Raw genomic sequence first — 16,724 nt, forward strand, 5'->3', positions numbered from 1 at the left:
ACAAAAATTCAGCCCTACTATGAGGGCATAGCTCTAGCCCACAGGGAACATTTTAGCTTATTTATTTATACAGATTCACTCCTAACATTCAGAAATACCATCCCACGCCTTAGGTAAGTCTTGCTTTGGCTACTGCAACCTCAGCACTAACCTCCCTGAATGCCACCCTGTTGCAACCTGTGCAAAATTTGAAGTGCAACTCTTCCTTTTCACACCTCTGCCCTCCAGCTCACCCTCTTCTATAAAGTTTTTTCCCCTCATTCTCAGTTTCCCAACAGCTTTGGTTCTTATTTCCTATTTTCCATCTTTCTGCCATCCCTCCTCCTCCAAGCTATTCTTGTCAAACTATTAATTTCATCTTATTTGACAGTACAGCAGCCCTCCGTAACTGTGCTTTGCTCAACAAACGATCAGTTACACCAACCTTAAGACTCTCTTTCACTCCACCGACTCTCCAGAAGAGGCAGTTTGTAAAATGCAAAGTAATATTAATGTCTCTGCTCAGGAATTTCCAACTTTGCTTTGCTAAGCTTTCATTTTGACTGAGCTCTATTCTGAAAAGACATGACTAGCACAAGGCGTCTGCTCTACAGCTCATCTGCACCACTGGCTGAGAATATCAAATAAGGCTCAATTTCTTTAATATTAGATGTGTTTTTCCTTAGTAGAGCAAATTCACATGAACGTGATCAGTACTTCCATAGCAGAGGTGAACACTGTTCAGACAGCATATTGCCTGCTGTCTTGAACCCAAACCAGAACAACAGTAAAATGTTTTGATTTAACAAAACTGATTTAAGCCCTTGTATCTAGTTAGATAAGTATAATGCACCGTTTCAGGGATACCCTTCACCTACAGGAATAAAGCTGGCTTTGGTCTATAATAGCATTCTATACAACTGCCAATCTGATTTAAAAGGTTTAAAACCAAAGCTGTATTTAAACAGATGGGCTTTCACATGAAGATACAGACGAGATGTAAAAACTCCTCTAGTGGTCCTTCCATAAAGGGCATTTTAATACCACAAATTAGGTATCAAAAAGAGATGAAAACCACCAGAAGATGTCTCCGCAGCCAACACCCCTATTCTTGGGCCAATGATGGAAGACTAAGTACAAACATCTCTCTGCAGATGATTTCTCACAGAGCCAGCTGAGCAGCAGTTGAACACAGGGCTGTGACTCTTCTTGTTAGAAAGAGTCACCTTTGAAGCACTGACTAATCACAGGGCAGGCTACCTGATTTGCTTTTCCAGCTTGCAAAACCTGCAGCTAATGCTTCTCTAAAACCATCCTTCCCTCTTTGCTGAGGGACTGTATGAGCTCAGTGCCATCATGTATGAGTAACTCCTTATTACCCGTTAGTGGCGAGGCTGGCAGCCCCAAAAGGTGACGTCCCAGTGCAAGCCTAGACCGGGGGCACTGACATTACTGGCTACAATTTACTCTCAGCATTTCCAAGCAGACAAACAGCTGCCTGGGATCAGGTTAGCTATGTGTCCACTTAGCCCAGTATTCTGTAACAAATGACTGGGGGAAAAAAAGCCAAGAATGACCAGCAACAAGGAAAAACAACTGTTCTCTGTATTGCCCAGCTGCTGAGCCTGATGTTACATCCGACCATTGTCAGCCTTCAATGGTCCTGTCTTCCACTAATTTGGTTTGGGTTGTTTTTTTTCCTCCCAAATCTATTTATCTTTCACCTTCTGCAATATCTAGTTACAATGAGTTCTACAATTTAATACTTACGAAAAATACACTCTCTTGATTTAAATGTGCACTGATGGGTGCTCCACAGAGTATTCTATTGCAAAAAATAATGAAACCCCTCTGCCCTTTCCCCTCTCCAGATCATTTATCACTCTGTAAGCTCTTAGAACATTCTGTTAATTCATCTTTTTTACCAAGAATCCTTGGCTTTTTAGCCTCTCTCTTTTCAGCCAAAAACTTTAAGACAGTTACGTTAATAACTTCTTGTTAACTAGTAACTAATCACTGGATAGAACCACTTCTGAACCGCTTCCCCTTAACTGCTTTAAACAGCAACAGAATCCTGCTTCCACTTTACAAGTCTCTCCATTAAATCTCAGACATAAATCCATAAATCCATTAAACACTGCTGCATTAACCATACCTCTGAGACAGAAGAAATTCCCTCATGTGACACGCAGCAACACTGCAGGGATAAAAGACTTGCTCAAACAGGGCAGGGAGCATCTGCCTCTCCCGCCCTTATCACAGGGAGCACATTTGTTTTGGAGGGCAGGGTTAAAAAGTTAGTGCAATTCAGCAGGAGGGTGGCAGCAGCAGAAAATGGGAGCAGAGCACTTTAAGAGAGCCCTGGGAAGCTGTAACCTGAAGCCTGCCGAAGGCTGGGCTGGGGGAAGCAGCAAAAAGCAGAAGTGGCTGCACCAAACCCACAGTGTCCCCGATTCGCACCCGCTGGGAGCCGGCCGAGAGGAGCCCGAGGTAAGGGGCAGCTCACCCTTGCTCACTGCCAGCGGCGAGGGGAGCAGGGGACAGGGGCTGAGGCTGGGGAGCTCTCAGAGGACCTGGGAAACAGGAAGGAAGGTTCTTCTGCAGGTGTTAAAGGGTGGGATTCCCACCAAATGAGAGATCTCACCAAGGGCTGGGAGCCACCAGCATCCTAGGGCACCTCGTTGCCTCCGGGACTGAACTGTGCTTGGGAATTGGGGTGGTTTTCTGCCCTTCTAGCATCTGTGTTGCAGCTGGGAACATGCTTTTTCTGTGTGATGGTAACAATTTTGGTGATAGTCAAATCCTCTAGAGCTAGTGGTTGCAAGATGCTTCAGGAGTTAGTGCTGTGGGGTTGAGCAATCACAGCGAGCAGTCTGAACTCGTGGGTGATGTTTCATAGCACCCTAAAATCAGAAATGTTTATAAATGATGTGAGACTTGTACCGCTATAGATGGAAAGCAAAATACTTCCTTTGCACCTGCAGGCCTTCCACAGACAACTCCCAGACACAAAGTTCCTTCTCAGCTCATTTCTCAAAGTTTTCTTCCTGTACCTTCCTAACTGTAACATCACATGCTGCATGCTGTTGCTCCTTCTATTCTCTTTAAAGGCAGCCACAGATTTTAAAATCATGCCTGAAACCATCCCACCTCTGCTCCAACCAAATTCTTTTCTCTGCATTTTTGGCTGTGTGCTAAGAGACATGCAAATAGAATCCAGATGTTCAGGCCAATTCAAACGCAAAAGGCTTTGTCTTTCTAAAATGGAAATTGCTTTTTGGCAAAGTTTGAGAAATATGAAGCTGGTGACAGTACTGGCAAAAACAATACAAAATCTGCAAAACCAATCTCCGCTCTCATGCTCCCAGGAGCTCAGTGTAGTTGGAAGCAGAGGTTGTGTTGAGATTTTTTTTTTTTTTTTTTTTTTTTTTTCTCCAGAGGAAAGGTTATGCTCCATGGAAAACCTTCATCTAAAGTAGACTGGGCCAAACCTCTTCCGCTCAGCATGCAAGAGTACTGCTTGGTGCAGGCATCCTCACAAAGCCCTCACTAAGATCTGTTTAACTTAAGACTCATGCAGGGCTTCTATCATCTCTCTTTCAGCATGGTGCCTATTCACTGTAAAGCTCTGCAGTGATATAAGCAATCCCAACATCATATCCACAATCGTACCACCAAGTGCATCGGTTTGTTCTAGTATAGTAAATCCTCTTGATACACATCTTCTGCACCAGAATACCTCATCCACTCGGCAGCTCGGATAGCGGGAGGTCACAGGATGCAAGCGCACAGGGAAAAGAGGGTACCACTTCTGTGTTACGCTGTCTAAACATAGATGAAAACTTAAAGCCTCCACTGCGACACCTTTTTCTCCAAGGCAGAACTACCTGCAGAAGAAAAGGGTTTTGGCAGGAGAGGGAAACAGTGAGCTGCCTTTCACTGAAGTAGAACCTCTGCCTGAACAGACTGGGTCCTGAACTGGGGCTGTTGTAGCCACGTGGCTTTAAGTTGTATTTCTACCAGCAGGCATGTTTTCTTTATAGCTGAAGTTAATCTGAAACACATGTTCTTTATCCTACTTCACTGGATGCCTGGATCACAGGGGTTAGTTAAATACAACCCTCTTCCTTTAATTTCTGGGAATCTATATAAACATTGCTTCAGACCAGCCTCAGTGGCGTCTGTTCTCGGGGGCATGACACTTACTGCAGTAGCTCTGGTTTACCCGCAGTGAAACCCTGGGTTACACACTGCCCTTTGGACCAGACAGATCTGTCTGGAAGGGCCACATACGCCAATATTGGAATGACTAAAAGTGGATTCCAGAGAAGGAACAGCTTTGGGGAGTTCGGCACTTTTCTCTCACCTCCATTAAAAATGTTGAATAAGCCAAGCTCTGTCTTTCACTTCTCTAGATCTGGCCCAGCGTTAGGTATTTACTCCCAGCCCCTTTCCTTACTGTCTTTTAAGAAAGCTCTTCTACTTTTACTTTATCGAACTGCAAATAAGAAGCAAAGGACACACACAGGCTGTACAGCCTTCCAGGTTCACGCAGACACAAGAAACATGACAAACTACTGCCTGAGGCAGGTAACTTGTACAGCAGAGCAGCAACCACTCAGTTTCGCCTTCTGCCCCATTCAACAACATGGATTTACTACCTTTTATAAATGAAGTATTGCATTGTTTTAAGTCTGAAACTCAGAAGATGCCATTTAGTGCTTTTCTTGACCTTGGCACTCAGTAACTGCCAGCATCAGTGTGGTTTGGGCCACACACATCTGCTTTTGTGCTCAGGCACACCCAGCCATGTGCGCTTGCCCAAGTTTAAAGTCATCGGGGCCAGGCTGGCTGAATACTTCAAACCAGAGAAGAAGAAAACCCAGCTAAGATCAGGTGTGTGTTTCACAGCTGGGAAAGACAAGCAGCAGCATGCGTCATTGCAGTTCCTGTCACAACCAGATACACCGAAGAGTAGTGGTAGAGATATATTTGCTCAGTTGCTCACACTGCCTCTGTCATGTTCTTACTCTGTAGGTTCAGGCATGCAGATTCCAGTGGTTCTCCTTTTCCTGGGTCTCTTAACTGTCCCAAGCAGATCCCAGAATTCAGCTACTGAGCAGGTGAGTAGGAGACAACATGCAGAGAATGAGGGAGAGATACTCAGAGCAAGCAATTTAATTTTAGAGAATCTTACGGAAGGATTAAGCACTACCCTCCTAAGTTACTAGGATTTTACTTAGCAACATAATGAGACTAACTCCTGCTTTACCTAGATAAAACCACAGTAGTTACATCAGGGGATGACCGTGAAGCAGGAATAGTGGATTTCAATCCGAGTGCTGCCTTCAGCTTTACTGCAACACTTTAAAGTAAAGTAACTGTTGCTAAGCCAGTATTTCTGTAGATCATAGGACTGCTTGCCTTTGAAATGTTTATCACAACTGTACCTGCCCTTGTAGACTGCAAGTCTAACCAAAGTCTAACCCTGTACCTGCTAGAACTCTGCCACTGCTGATGGAGCGAACGCTGGCGAGGTCGAAGAGGAAGATCCGTTCTATAAGAGCCCTGTAAACAAGCTGGCAGCTGCAGTCTCCAACTTTGGCTACGACCTGTACCGTCAGCAATCTAGCCGGACAGCCACTGCCAATGTGCTACTGTCTCCATTCAGCCTGGCTACGGCACTTTCTGGTCTCTCGCTTGGTGAGTTCTCGCCCCTTTTCCTCATGTGCTGTTTGGCCTGACAGCCTTCCCTCATACTGTTGCCCTTGTTGTTGCCAGGGGCTGGAGAAAGAACAGAAGATGTGATTTCTCGTGCTCTCTTCTATGATCTGCTTAACAAAGCTGAGGTCCACAACACTTACAAGGACCTACTGACCAGCATGACTGCACCAGAGAAGAGCATGAAAAGTGCCTCCCGTATCATCTTGGAGAAAAGTAAAAGTCCTTCTTCCCCTCTATCAAATTTTACCTAAATACTAGAAGCAGGTAGAACATACTGAATAACATCACACAAACAGCTTTGGCTCTGACATACCACTGAGCCAGGATGCAGACAGTGCATGGAATGCTGTTGCTGCTCCAGAAAAAGCCTGGAAAGTTTGTGCGCACAGAAATAAAAGACCAGACTTATGCACACAGAGACACTGGTGACAGAGCAGCTAACATGTGGAAGACCTAGAATTGCTGAGAATTCTTCTTTCACTCTAGGTTTTCTGGCAGGTGTTGCTAACTTCCAGGAACTACAAATCACATTTTCAATTTGTGATAGCATTCAGCCATATTCCTTTGCTTAATTCCTTGCAGAACTATTTGAAATGTCTACTTTCAGCATGCAATAAACATCTGCTGAGAAAGCTAAGAGCTATCTTTTGGAACCTGCTGGTTCCAAGAATCCAATAGGTTGAGTAAGCGGCACTCATAAAGCAAGCTGGAGAAAGAAGAAAGACTGATGTAGGAATAGCTGTGTCCAAACCTTCTGTTCTTATCTCCTTTCTTTACTTTTCAGAAGAGAGTTATCCCATTCTCCAGCATGGGTGGCTATAGGATTTGGATCGGTTTCCTCGATGTGCCTTCAGTCATTCTTCTTCAAAGCAGGTTTCTGTACACACACAGCCACAGAAGTTTTACGAGAGAACTGCTGCTGGGCTTTTGATTGCAATCTGCTGCCTTGAGATTGTTTTGATAAGGGAGCTAGCTGCAATATCGATGTTTTTGTTCCCCAGGACTGAGGGTGAAGCCTGGTTTTCACAGCCAACTAGAGAAGTCCTACAAGATGCGTCCAAGGGCACTAAGTGGCAATACCCAGTTAGACCTCCAAGAAATCAACAACTGGGTACGGCAGCAGACAAAGGGCAGGATTATGCGGTTTATGAAGGACGTGCCCGCAGACGTCAGTATTCTCCTTGCTGGGGCTGCTTCCTACAAGGGTAAGGACGTTGTGTACTTGGTTACAGAGAGGGTCTATTACGCATGTGTTAGAACAGGTGTGAGGGAACGCTCACTTCCAATAGAGCAAACGGACTGTCAAGGAGACAAGAGTGTAAGAAAAAAGTGTTTGAGAACGTTTAGTAAAGAAGAAAAAATGGACACTACCTGAACAGAAATAGTCCTTGAGGGAGGGATTATTACTCTTGGGAAGCTGAGTCTTGGGCTGTTTGCAGTAAGAGACCAGAGAAGAAAGTTTAAGCTCACAAAACTCCACAGCAAGGGACAGAACATTACCATCTAGGGAAGGCACAGCATTAACAGTATACTGAGCCTTTTCATCACTGTAGAGGGAATGGAGGGAGATACTAGAGAGATTCTAGAACATGCTGTAAACCAGCGTCATGGAGAATTATTGCTTAGAAACAAGGAGCAAAATAAAGGGTGGGGAGAGAAGCACTTTATATGCATTGACACAATTGTTACCCTTTAAAATAGTTTTGTAATTACATAAGTAGACATCAACTTCCCAACAGCTACTCCACCCATACACTGGCTTGATTTTTTTATTTCCCATTTAGCCAATTCTCAGATGCAAAGGAGGGGCCAAAGAGTGGCAGTAAATCAGTAGCTCCAATCTATTTCCATTTCTACCATCATTCAGTTATGCCTCAACTCCTAAAGCACAAATACGCTATATATAAAGCTCAAGATTACTCAGCCACAGACCCAAACCTGGTTTCATATGCTATTATTCCAGGAAATCCTCCATTTTATCTTTTAAAAAATAGGGACATGGAAAACCAAGTTTGACACCAAAAAGACTGCCCTGAAGGACTTCCATCTGGATGAGGACAGAATTGTGAAGGTGTCCATGATGTCAGACCCCAAAGCCATACTGCGATACGGTTTTGACTCCGAACTCAACTGCAAGGTCAGACAGCAAATATTGCACAAGATCTCTTAAACCTACTGAGGAACAGGCTCAGCTACACCTACCTGTTAACCCATTCCAGAAGACAGCCTTGCTCCTCCCATCAGGCTGGTTTTGCAATCCCTACTTTGAAAGACAGCATGCTGATTCTTAGCAAATGTAGAAGTAGGATATTCTATGTGACAAGCAGTCCAGAATTTAAATAACGCACAGGTCCTGTTAGCCTGTATTGCTTGACCTAAAGTTGGGCAAGAAGGGCAGGGCACACTCCTCAAAACTTTTCATCTCTACCTCTTTCAACAAATCTTTCACTGTAGCATGAGCTCAAAGGTGTTCCAGCTGAGAATCCCCAAGAGCAATACTGCAGCCCGTTAAAGGATACAAGAGGTGAGGGAGAGCGCTTGCCATGGAACAGCAGAAAGAGCGCAGCACGGGTTGATGAAAGCCCGGGTGCCAGAGGGGTCAGGAAGCATCGCATCCGATAAAAGCAAACAGGGAAGACCACCAAATGTTAGCTGGGAAGGCTGACCAGGCAGTTGAGATTCAGGCCTGTGCCTGGTATGGGATGGGTAAAACGGTTTATTATTGATGTGACCCTTTCTTATTTCTAACTGGCCTTCCAGATTGCCCAGCTGCCACTGACAGAGGGAATCAGTGCCATGTTCTTCCTGCCTACGAAGGTGACCCAGAATATGACTCTGATTGAGGAAAGCCTTACTTCTGAGTTTGTCCACGATGTGGACAAGGAGCTGAAGACAGTTCACGCTGTGCTAAGCTTGCCCAGACTAAAGCTGAACTATGAGGAGGCACTTGGCAGCACGCTAAAGGAGACAAGTATGTACATCACACCCCCTCTACAGACTGCCAGGGCTCAAAGCAGTGGGCAAGTTGCTTCCTGCTCTCAGAAGAATATGAAGCTGGTGGGTTATTAGTTAGGTCGTGCTGTCAGTCTGTAGAGATGTCACCAGCAACTAAATCACCTTGGTCCAGGACTCCTCAACTTTTTATCACATCTTTCCACCAAGCTCATACAAAACTACTGAGAGTGAGAAGCTCAGTACAAACAGATGTAAGCTTCTTCTCCCTGTTTCCCCAATAAACCAGAGCAGCTACGTGCCCTTCTGGATCACAGCATTAGCAGTACTGCTCCCCTACCTGCAATCCATGCTTTCAGCTAATGGAATTTTCTTTCTTTCCTCCAGGGCTCCAATCACTTTTCACATCACCTGATTTCACCAAGATTTCTGCCAAACCTATTAAGCTATCTCATGTGCAACACAAGGCAATTCTGGAGCTTAGTGAAGATGGGGAAAGATCCACACCAAATCCTGGGGTGAATGCTGCTCGTCTGACCTTCCCCATAGAATATCACGTGGACAGACCTTTCCTTCTTGTACTGCGAGATGATATCACTGGAACCCTCCTCTTCATTGGCAAGATCCTGGACCCCAGGAGCGTTTAGATCCCTTCACAGTAATCTGCAATGGTAGGGCCCAAATGGAAAGGGTAGTACTGGGAGGGATACTGGCTCCCTGCTCTGCTGCACAAAGACACAACTTGCAAGTCTTATGCCTTCATGCTGCAATAAAAGAGCTTTTGCTATTAATCTCAGCAAGCCCCAGTATTCTCCCTTGAAAGATTGTCTGCCGACATCATGCCTTCACACCCCCATTTTCCCCAGATGAGCCACAATACGGTTCTCTGTCCTATATGCATCACCTAGTGTATACTGAGTTTTTCCCTACCCTGTCTTCCAAACTGACACCAGTTGTTTATACTGATCCCTCATTGCTGACAGGTCTGCACTGGTAGCCCTCCAAGTTCTGCAGTGCTCCCTCTTAGAGCTTGTACCAGCCTGCTGCCGCACCCATTCCAACCATTTACGTTCCACGCTGGCAAGGAGAAAAGATCTTCACAGCATTAGAAATAAAAGGCAGCGAGGTCTGGATGACTGCAGGTTCATAACCATCAGGGTACCACACATGGGAGATGCACATCTCTAGAAACACACACACATACACAAGCATCTCAAACATTTGCTTCAAACCCACATGCAGAAATTATACAACAGCATCTCTTCCCACCATACCACACACAGACCCCTCATGTTAGAATTGGTCATTTTATTTACAACAGTCTCACTAAAGAGCATTTCAGATTTCATTCAAGTTTTTATCAAATCATTACACATGATTTTCCAGCTTGTACTGCATGACTACCTTACCACATGAAACTTAGCTTTGATGAAAGATCACATTGCAGCTTCCTTTGACAGGGAAATTAAGTCCTCTGAAGGATGCTTTTGGGAAGCTCTGACAGACAGGTCTTCATCTCTTGTAGTTCCTGGATCTGAGTACTCTGAGGACCACAGTGCACTGACAAAATCTCCTCTGCTCTTTGAATCGTGCTCAGAGCTTCAGAAACTGCAAATCTGAAATAGGAAGAGAAGAAGAATAGAGTATACAAAATACTTTCATTCAGCTCCTTGACTTACACAACCTTTAATCCCTCCACAACAAAAATCTGAACCTGTTCATGGGTACAGAGGCAGCCCTCCACTGCCTTTCAGCACCAGGCAAATAGTGTGCACTTCAGCTGCAAAGGGAGGATGGGAGGGAAAAAAAGGTAAGGAGATGGACAAAAACTTAAAACATAATCTTTGAGTATAGGTACCCACTACTTCCTCACTGCAGCGCCCGCTAAAATTAATTCAGTTAGAGGGAGGTGTTGTGATAAGATTTTCAGAAGCGGTCAGGGGATCTGATTGCCAAAAGAGAGCCAAAGTAGAGCAAGGGGATTTTATTTCTTCCTTTGAAAAGATGTCAGCAACATTATACAATGGAGGTATAAACATCAAGGGTGACTAGTTGTCAAAATAACACAATAGGACAGGGAATAATCAAGCCAGGGAGAAGAAAAGAATAGACAGGCACAAAGCAGAGAGATGGGTCCAAAGAGAGTCATGAGATATAAGTGAACGCCAGTGGGGTTAATGAACTTGCATTTGAGTAATGGCCAACTGCTGTACCTGTGCCAGACTGCCCACGGTCCTGTGAGACACCCTGCAAGGTGCCAAGGACCACTGGCCATGATACTGTGTCAGACACACAGGAGTCGTGCAGGGAAGGGACAGAGAATGAAAGCAAATTTACCCATTGAAGAGAATTTGTGCCAGCTTGAAAAGTTCATGACCTATTTCTATACTCGATGGCCCGTGATGCATTTCCACAATCTCAATACTCCTCTCCAGGTGTCTGGCTGCTTCCTGCCACTTCCCTGACGGGAAAAAAACAAACCAAACCAAAAAATGAGTCATGAGTAAACACTTTCTAGAGCTACTGCCACCACGTTATGCAAAATGTGATGAACTATGTCCACAGCATTTTTGTGAGGATGCTGACCTCAGAACCAGGACAGGGAATCTAGAAGAACATGAGATCACATTATTGTTCACTGGCTGCTGGGAATGCAGTTTTGGCTAAAGTAGTCATTCCAAGAGCCCTGCTGTCAAAACTAGAGAAGTGCAGTAGGAGAAAAATGAAAGGACTAGTCAGAGAAAAGGCTAGTCATGTTAAATTCAAAGTTCAGAAAACGAAAGATAATGAGAAGATAATACCATACCAAGAGTAGCATAGACCTGTGCCAGATGATCCTCCATCTCTCCCATCAGCAAATGCTCTGGAGACAAGAAGTTTCCAGCATCCATTTGACACTTCAGCAGCATTTTGATAGCCTGATCTATAACAAAACAGGGTATAAAATTCATCCTACTGGCCAGCCTCCAGCTTTCCATGGTCCATGAAATAAAATCAGTCCAATTTCATCTTTGCATCTTACACAGCTAGATTTGGATTTGGTTAGAATTCAACACTGACCTCACCTGCAAACCTGTGTACTCTAAGGCAGCGTTGGCCTGACTCACTCCAGGAAAGCAAGGCCTGGGAATGCGTAACTCCCATGCTACCCTGAGTTCTTTTAGTTACTACAGAACAACGTGTGACTTAGATTAACACCCGGATCAGGGGTATAAAAAACCCTAAAGCTCAGGTCCCCAGGGACACCAGGCTGCATGCCAGAGGACCCCAACTGCACGAGCAACAGTGCCATCTCATGGCTAGAGCTACCGTCTCCCGATGTGTACTCATTAGCTGCTGACCTTAAAGCAGAAAGCTGAGCCTTACCAGCCTTCCTGTCTCTTAGCAGTTCTAACGCTTTCTTGATTTGTTGCTGAAGGTCCCGTAAACGGCACGACAGGCTCTCGCTGCTGACTGAGACTGCACAAGCTTCATTTGAACAACAAAGCATGTCTTCCCCCTGTGGAAATCATCCCTGTGATCATTCCTGCTCACGTTCAACTCAACACTTACTTTCCATCTCCGTTATCTCTGTATTGTGTTATAGAGATGCTAAGCTGTTTCTCAGTTGCATTCATTAAACAAAGTGACTTGCTTGTAAACTGCTCTTAGCTTATTCGATTTTATGAGAAATTTCCAGGAATAGCTACGACTGTGTGAGCTATAGATTAGGCCAAAGCAGGGTCATGTGATACACAACTAATGTTCATACAAAATACATACTGTGTTGATTTTTCCCCATCTAACCCATACTACATGCTGTTTTCATTTACATCCTGTGAACTGCAGTGTGACTCTCTCTACATACAGACCCTGTCCGTACACCTCCTGTCCGTACACCTTCTGTTCTAGACTCCAGGCCTCCATTTTCTGTCCTAAATATCTCCCTCACAGCCTTGATATTCTGAAGTTCCTTCAGCAAGTTCAAAGGGATTTTAACATGCTGTTAAAGGCATTATTTTCCCTACAATGCTAGAACACTGACATACAAGAACATTACAAGAAAGCTGCTAAGAACAGTGAGATACTGTCTTGACTCTACAGGGGCTTTTGTCTTCTGAGCAGAGATCACAGACTGAGGTCTTGTCCTGGTTTCGGCTGGGATACAGTTAATTTTCTTCCTAGTAGATGGTACAGTGCTGTGTTTTGGATTTAGTGGGAGAGTAAAGTTGATAACACATTGATGTTTTAGTTGTTGCTAAGTAGTGTTTATACTAAATCAAGGACTTTTCAGCTTCTCATGCTCTGCCAGCGAGAAGGCTGGAGGGACACAAGAAGCTGGGAAGGGACACAGCAGGACAACTGACCCCAGCTGGCCAAAGGGATATTCCATATCACAGGACGTCATGCCCAGTATATAAACTGGGGGGAAAGCTGGCACGGGGCTGGTGCTCAGGAACTGGCTGGGCATCGGTCAGCAAGTGATGAGCAATTGCATCATGCATCACTTGTTTTGTATATTTTAATTCTTTCATTATTATTTTCTTCCTTTCTTGTCCTATTAAACTGTCTTTATCTCAACTCACAAGTTTTTCTTTCCAATTCTCTCCCCCTCCCGCTGGGGGCGGGAGAGAGAGCAAGAGGCTGTGTGGTGCTTAGTTCCCAGCTGGGATTAAGCCACAACAGTCCTGTAACAACTTTCCCCGAGACCCAAACATTACAAATCCCGATAAGTTATACAGTCATAACTATGGAAGAACTACCTGCATTGGAGCCCGGCAGCTAGGACAGCAGAATGAGTTTCTCATGGACACCACACTCCTGACATCAGACTCTAACTCATCAAGGCACGCCTGACAGCGACACTCAAAGAAATACTGACTGAGAAGCTGTTGTCTCTCAGCCACCTTCATTCTACAGCGGTGAGGCCCTGCAAAGGGATGGCAAGGGTAGAAATCTCTAAACAGGTACAGTTCTTAAAATCAGACTAAACCTATCTTTGTTATAATTGAGACTAGACACATCATCTTTTGGAGAGGACATAACTGGAGAGCGAAAATTTAACAATGGGCTGGGGAGATAAAATCTTACGTTGATATCTTTGATCAAGGCTTACACATAGACTCTAAGCAACATTATACTGGAAATTATGATATTAATAGCAATCAGTTAGCATGCCAAGTAGAGGTGAAAGGATGTCTGTGCCTTGAGACAAGCAGAGAGTTAATACTTACCATAGCAATGGAAAATCTCTTGGCCGCTTGGGATTGGCTGTGATGCCCTGACAGTGGCAGCTGTCCCACTAAATGACACGCTGATATTGGGACAGCATGAATGGTTCAGAAGGCTGAGGACAGGAAAGAAGGCTGTCGCCAGGCGCACAGGCTTCTTATTTACAACAGCACCATCTCCGGACCCTGAAGACAGAGGAAAAACAAGTAGGTTGAGAATGAATGCTCAGTAACCCACGCAACTTATGCAACAAGCACTGTGACCAGCTGCAGATAGCAGTAGAAAGGTTTCTGATATATTCCTGCAATAAATAATAGCTAAATACCCTCTACATGTGCACCAAAGAACAGGCCAGCATGGGACAGGCCATTAAATTTTAAACAAGTCATTCCCATCTGCAATGGGAGCTTTTTACAACTGGTAATTCAATCTCTCCACACAAGCTAGATGAGCAACGACAACAGAGGGGTTAGAAGTTTTTATCTTACCCGACTCCTGCATTACAGTGATTGCTTGTGCATTACATTGCAGCTGCAACACATGCCTCAGCATCGCTTCTGCCATAGTCTGCAGCTCTGGAGACAATTCACCCGATGTTTTTTCACATGTCTTCAGTTTGGACCACTTCTCAGACGATTCCCGATTCAAAACAGCAGCCTCTAGGCCAGCTTCTTGCAGTTCTTTGCATATAGCTACTACACTCAGCATGCAAAGGAACTTATGTTCAGGGCTATGCTTCTCAGCATGCGGCAGAAGGTTGAACACAGCTTGGTAAGAACTCTGGTACTGACCACTGTCGTTACAACCAGGGATATCTCTGCTGCCAGCTTTTCTAGCTGGTGCCTCCCTGAGATGTTTGCAACTTGCCTCAGGGTTATGAAGGTCCTTGTCACCACCATGAGACCATTCCACCAGCCTGTGAACCTCTGTGAATCCCGCCAGTAGAACAGTCCTCAAGGCAACATGGCAGAAGACCCCTAACGTGAGAAGCAGCGCTCCCAGGGAGCACTCCGTCCTGTGGTACTGCTCCCATGCCACATCTGCACAGGTCTGGCTGCAGTACTTTGCGTAACTGCACCCACGGCAAGGCACCGAGGCTAAGAGCTGCCTCAGACAACAGTGGCAATAAAGATCTGCATTAGTGGCTCGAGTATCCCACGGTGTTTCACTGCTGTCCTGCTGAAGAAGACTCTCCCCTGGGCAGAGCACGCTTACAAAGGCCTCTTCCTTCAACAGGCTCTGTCCTGGCAGGATGTCCTGGGAGGCCACCAAGTGACGTCCTCTCTCTGTATCAAAATTCAAGCTCAAAGATGAAGATGCACCTGAAATACTGTCATTCTCTTCCCAGATCTCCAACTTTCTTTGAGTGTCACCACAGGCTTCTTGTGCAGGCTCTGGACAGCTCTCTTTCTCACGTAATTTAATTTTCAGCTGACTTAACTTTTTTAGCAGTGTCTGGTGTGCAGGACTAGTCAAGACCCCATCCATAGCAATTTTATTCTCCACCAGACTGAGGGCATCTGCTGCATCCTGTAACTTCCCCAAACACAGCAGACACTCAGCTTTCCGCAGCAAGACCTTGGGTAGCAGCCTCTCTGGGTAACCATGACTTTCAGCCCTGGCAATATCTTCCAAACAGACCTAGAAACAAGGACAAGGCCTTTTAAGCGTACTTGAAAACCAGTTGAGACTCGTGCTCTTTTATTCCATCTAAGATGCAGAATATTTTAATGCGACAATGGTAATCAGCAAATTCCACGTGTACAGCCATGTGTTGGCCAAATAAAGCTCCTGACATAAAACAAGAAGGAAAGCAGAAGCCCCTTCATAAAGTTTAAGTAATGATGGATGCTCTAAGCACAGCTTCGGAGCACACCTGATCTGCAGTCTTCTGTTCTAACAAACAAATGCCCGTTATTGCAGGATTTGCAGAAGCACCCACCTGAACCCTGTGTGCAAACACTGTGCAGTGACACCCCAGATGGTGTTTGGGCTCTTCCTTGCCCCAATTCCCCCTCTTGCTACACAGGAGGCCTCAGGCCACCCTCTGGGTGCACAGACTTGCTTGGGCACACCCAGAGAAGGGTGGGGGGCGGCTGGCTGCCGTGGGTCCCGCTGCCCCACCACCGCTTACCTCAAAGCACCCGAGGTGGAAGAAGGCAGCGGAGCGATTGGCGAAGCAGACGGACACCTCAGGGCTGCCGGGGAGCTCGTGGGATGCCGCCTGCAGAGACCAGAGAGCTGCTGCCTCAGGATGGGCCTCTCAACGGGGCCCTCTCGGGGTGGGGGGCTGAGGGACGCTCCTCCCCGAGGATCCCCTCACGGCAGCCGCCCCTCACACCCCTCAGCTTTCGACGGAGGCCCCAGGCCTTGAGGGGCCCATACGGGGCTGCCCCCGCCCCACCTACCTGCGAGTAGAGCCTGGCAGCCGCACCGTAATGGCGGCGGCCAAACAGCCGGTTTCCCTCCTCCCTGTAGAAGCGCGCGGCCGCCGGCTCCTTGCCCGTGCGCGCCCGGCGGCACAACCGCCGCAGAGCCGCCGCCTCCGTCTCGGGCCTGCGGGACACGGGGGTCAGCTTCGCGCACCGCCCGCCCCGCTCCGCTCCGCTCCACCCCGCCCACCGCTCACCGGAGGAGGCCGCAGCCCAGGCGCAGCGTGTCGTGTAGCGATGCCGCCGCCGCCAACCGCTCCCGCAGGGCCGGCTCCAGCGCGGCCCAGCGCCGGGCGGCGTACAGCCGCCACTCCTCCGCCGGGAGCGCCATCACTGGCACTACAATGGCGGCGCCCAGCAGCACCGACACAACACACCCCAAAGCGCTTCCGCCGTACGGCGCCGGGCAGCCAATAAGAGCGTTGT

The 16,724-nt window shown here is 46.4% G+C and overlaps 2 protein-coding genes across 5 annotated transcripts; one reads left to right on the top strand and one right to left on the bottom strand.

Moving 5' to 3' along the window:
* Window positions 1-2,148: 2,148 nt before the first annotated feature.
* SERPINF1 (serpin family F member 1) lies at window positions 2,149-9,451 on the top strand. Its single transcript, XM_074845302.1, has 8 exons — window positions 2,149-2,469; window positions 5,017-5,102; window positions 5,481-5,682; window positions 5,761-5,916; window positions 6,705-6,908; window positions 7,698-7,840; window positions 8,464-8,674; window positions 9,043-9,451. The coding sequence occupies exons 2-8, from the start codon at window positions 5,025-5,027 to the stop codon at window positions 9,300-9,302; spliced, it is 1,254 nt and encodes a 417-aa protein (XP_074701403.1). The 5' UTR covers window positions 2,149-2,469; window positions 5,017-5,024; the 3' UTR covers window positions 9,303-9,451.
* A 495-nt stretch (window positions 9,452-9,946) lies between these two features.
* SMYD4 (SET and MYND domain containing 4) lies at window positions 9,947-16,629 on the bottom strand. Of its 4 annotated transcripts, none has more exons than XM_074845293.1 (10): window positions 16,496-16,629; window positions 16,275-16,422; window positions 16,001-16,090; window positions 14,355-15,507; window positions 13,869-14,051; window positions 13,398-13,564; window positions 12,022-12,154; window positions 11,462-11,578; window positions 10,993-11,116; window positions 9,947-10,271 (listed from the first exon to the last, which is right to left on the bottom strand). In XM_074845293.1, the coding sequence occupies exons 1-10, from the start codon at window positions 16,627-16,629 to the stop codon at window positions 10,121-10,123; spliced, it is 2,400 nt and encodes a 799-aa protein (XP_074701394.1). In that variant the 3' UTR covers window positions 9,947-10,120. The 4 variants fall into 4 exon arrangements, with proteins under 4 accessions (XP_074701394.1, XP_074701395.1, XP_074701397.1 ...); XM_074845295.1 differs by having other exon boundaries at window positions 10,135-10,271; window positions 11,478-11,578; XM_074845294.1 differs by lacking the exon at window positions 16,001-16,090.
* Between the last annotated feature and the right edge of the window lie 95 nt (window positions 16,630-16,724).

The sequence above is a fragment of the Strix aluco genome, chromosome 19 (genome assembly GCF_031877795.1).
Source record: "Strix aluco isolate bStrAlu1 chromosome 19, bStrAlu1.hap1, whole genome shotgun sequence".
NCBI classification, from domain to species: domain Eukaryota; kingdom Metazoa; phylum Chordata; class Aves; order Strigiformes; family Strigidae; genus Strix; species Strix aluco.

What these genes read in the sequence shown, in the direction of transcription:
- SERPINF1 (XM_074845302.1), top strand. Translation starts at nt 5,025, where the DNA reads ATGCAGATTCCAGTGGTTCTCCTTTTCCTGGGTCTCTTAACTGTCCCA. An exon ending in AGAATTCAGCTACTGAGCAG is followed by an intron (nt 5,103 to 5,480) that starts GTGAGTAGGAGA and finishes TGTACCTGCTAG; the next exon opens with AACTCTGCCACTGCTGATGG. An exon ending in ACTTTCTGGTCTCTCGCTTG is followed by an intron (nt 5,683 to 5,760) that starts GTGAGTTCTCGC and finishes TGTTGTTGCCAG; the next exon opens with GGGCTGGAGAAAGAACAGAA.
- SMYD4 (XM_074845293.1), bottom strand. Translation starts at nt 16,629, where the DNA reads ATGGCGCTCCCGGCGGAGGAGTGGCGGCTGTACGCCGCCCGGCGCTGG. An exon ending in AGAGATTTTCCATTGCTATG is followed by an intron (nt 13,565 to 13,868) that starts GTAAGTATTAAC and finishes ATCCCTTTGCAG; the next exon opens with GGCCTCACCGCTGTAGAATG. An exon ending in GCTAAGAGACAGGAAGGCTG is followed by an intron (nt 11,579 to 12,021) that starts GTAAGGCTCAGC and finishes GTTTTGTTATAG; the next exon opens with ATCAGGCTATCAAAATGCTG.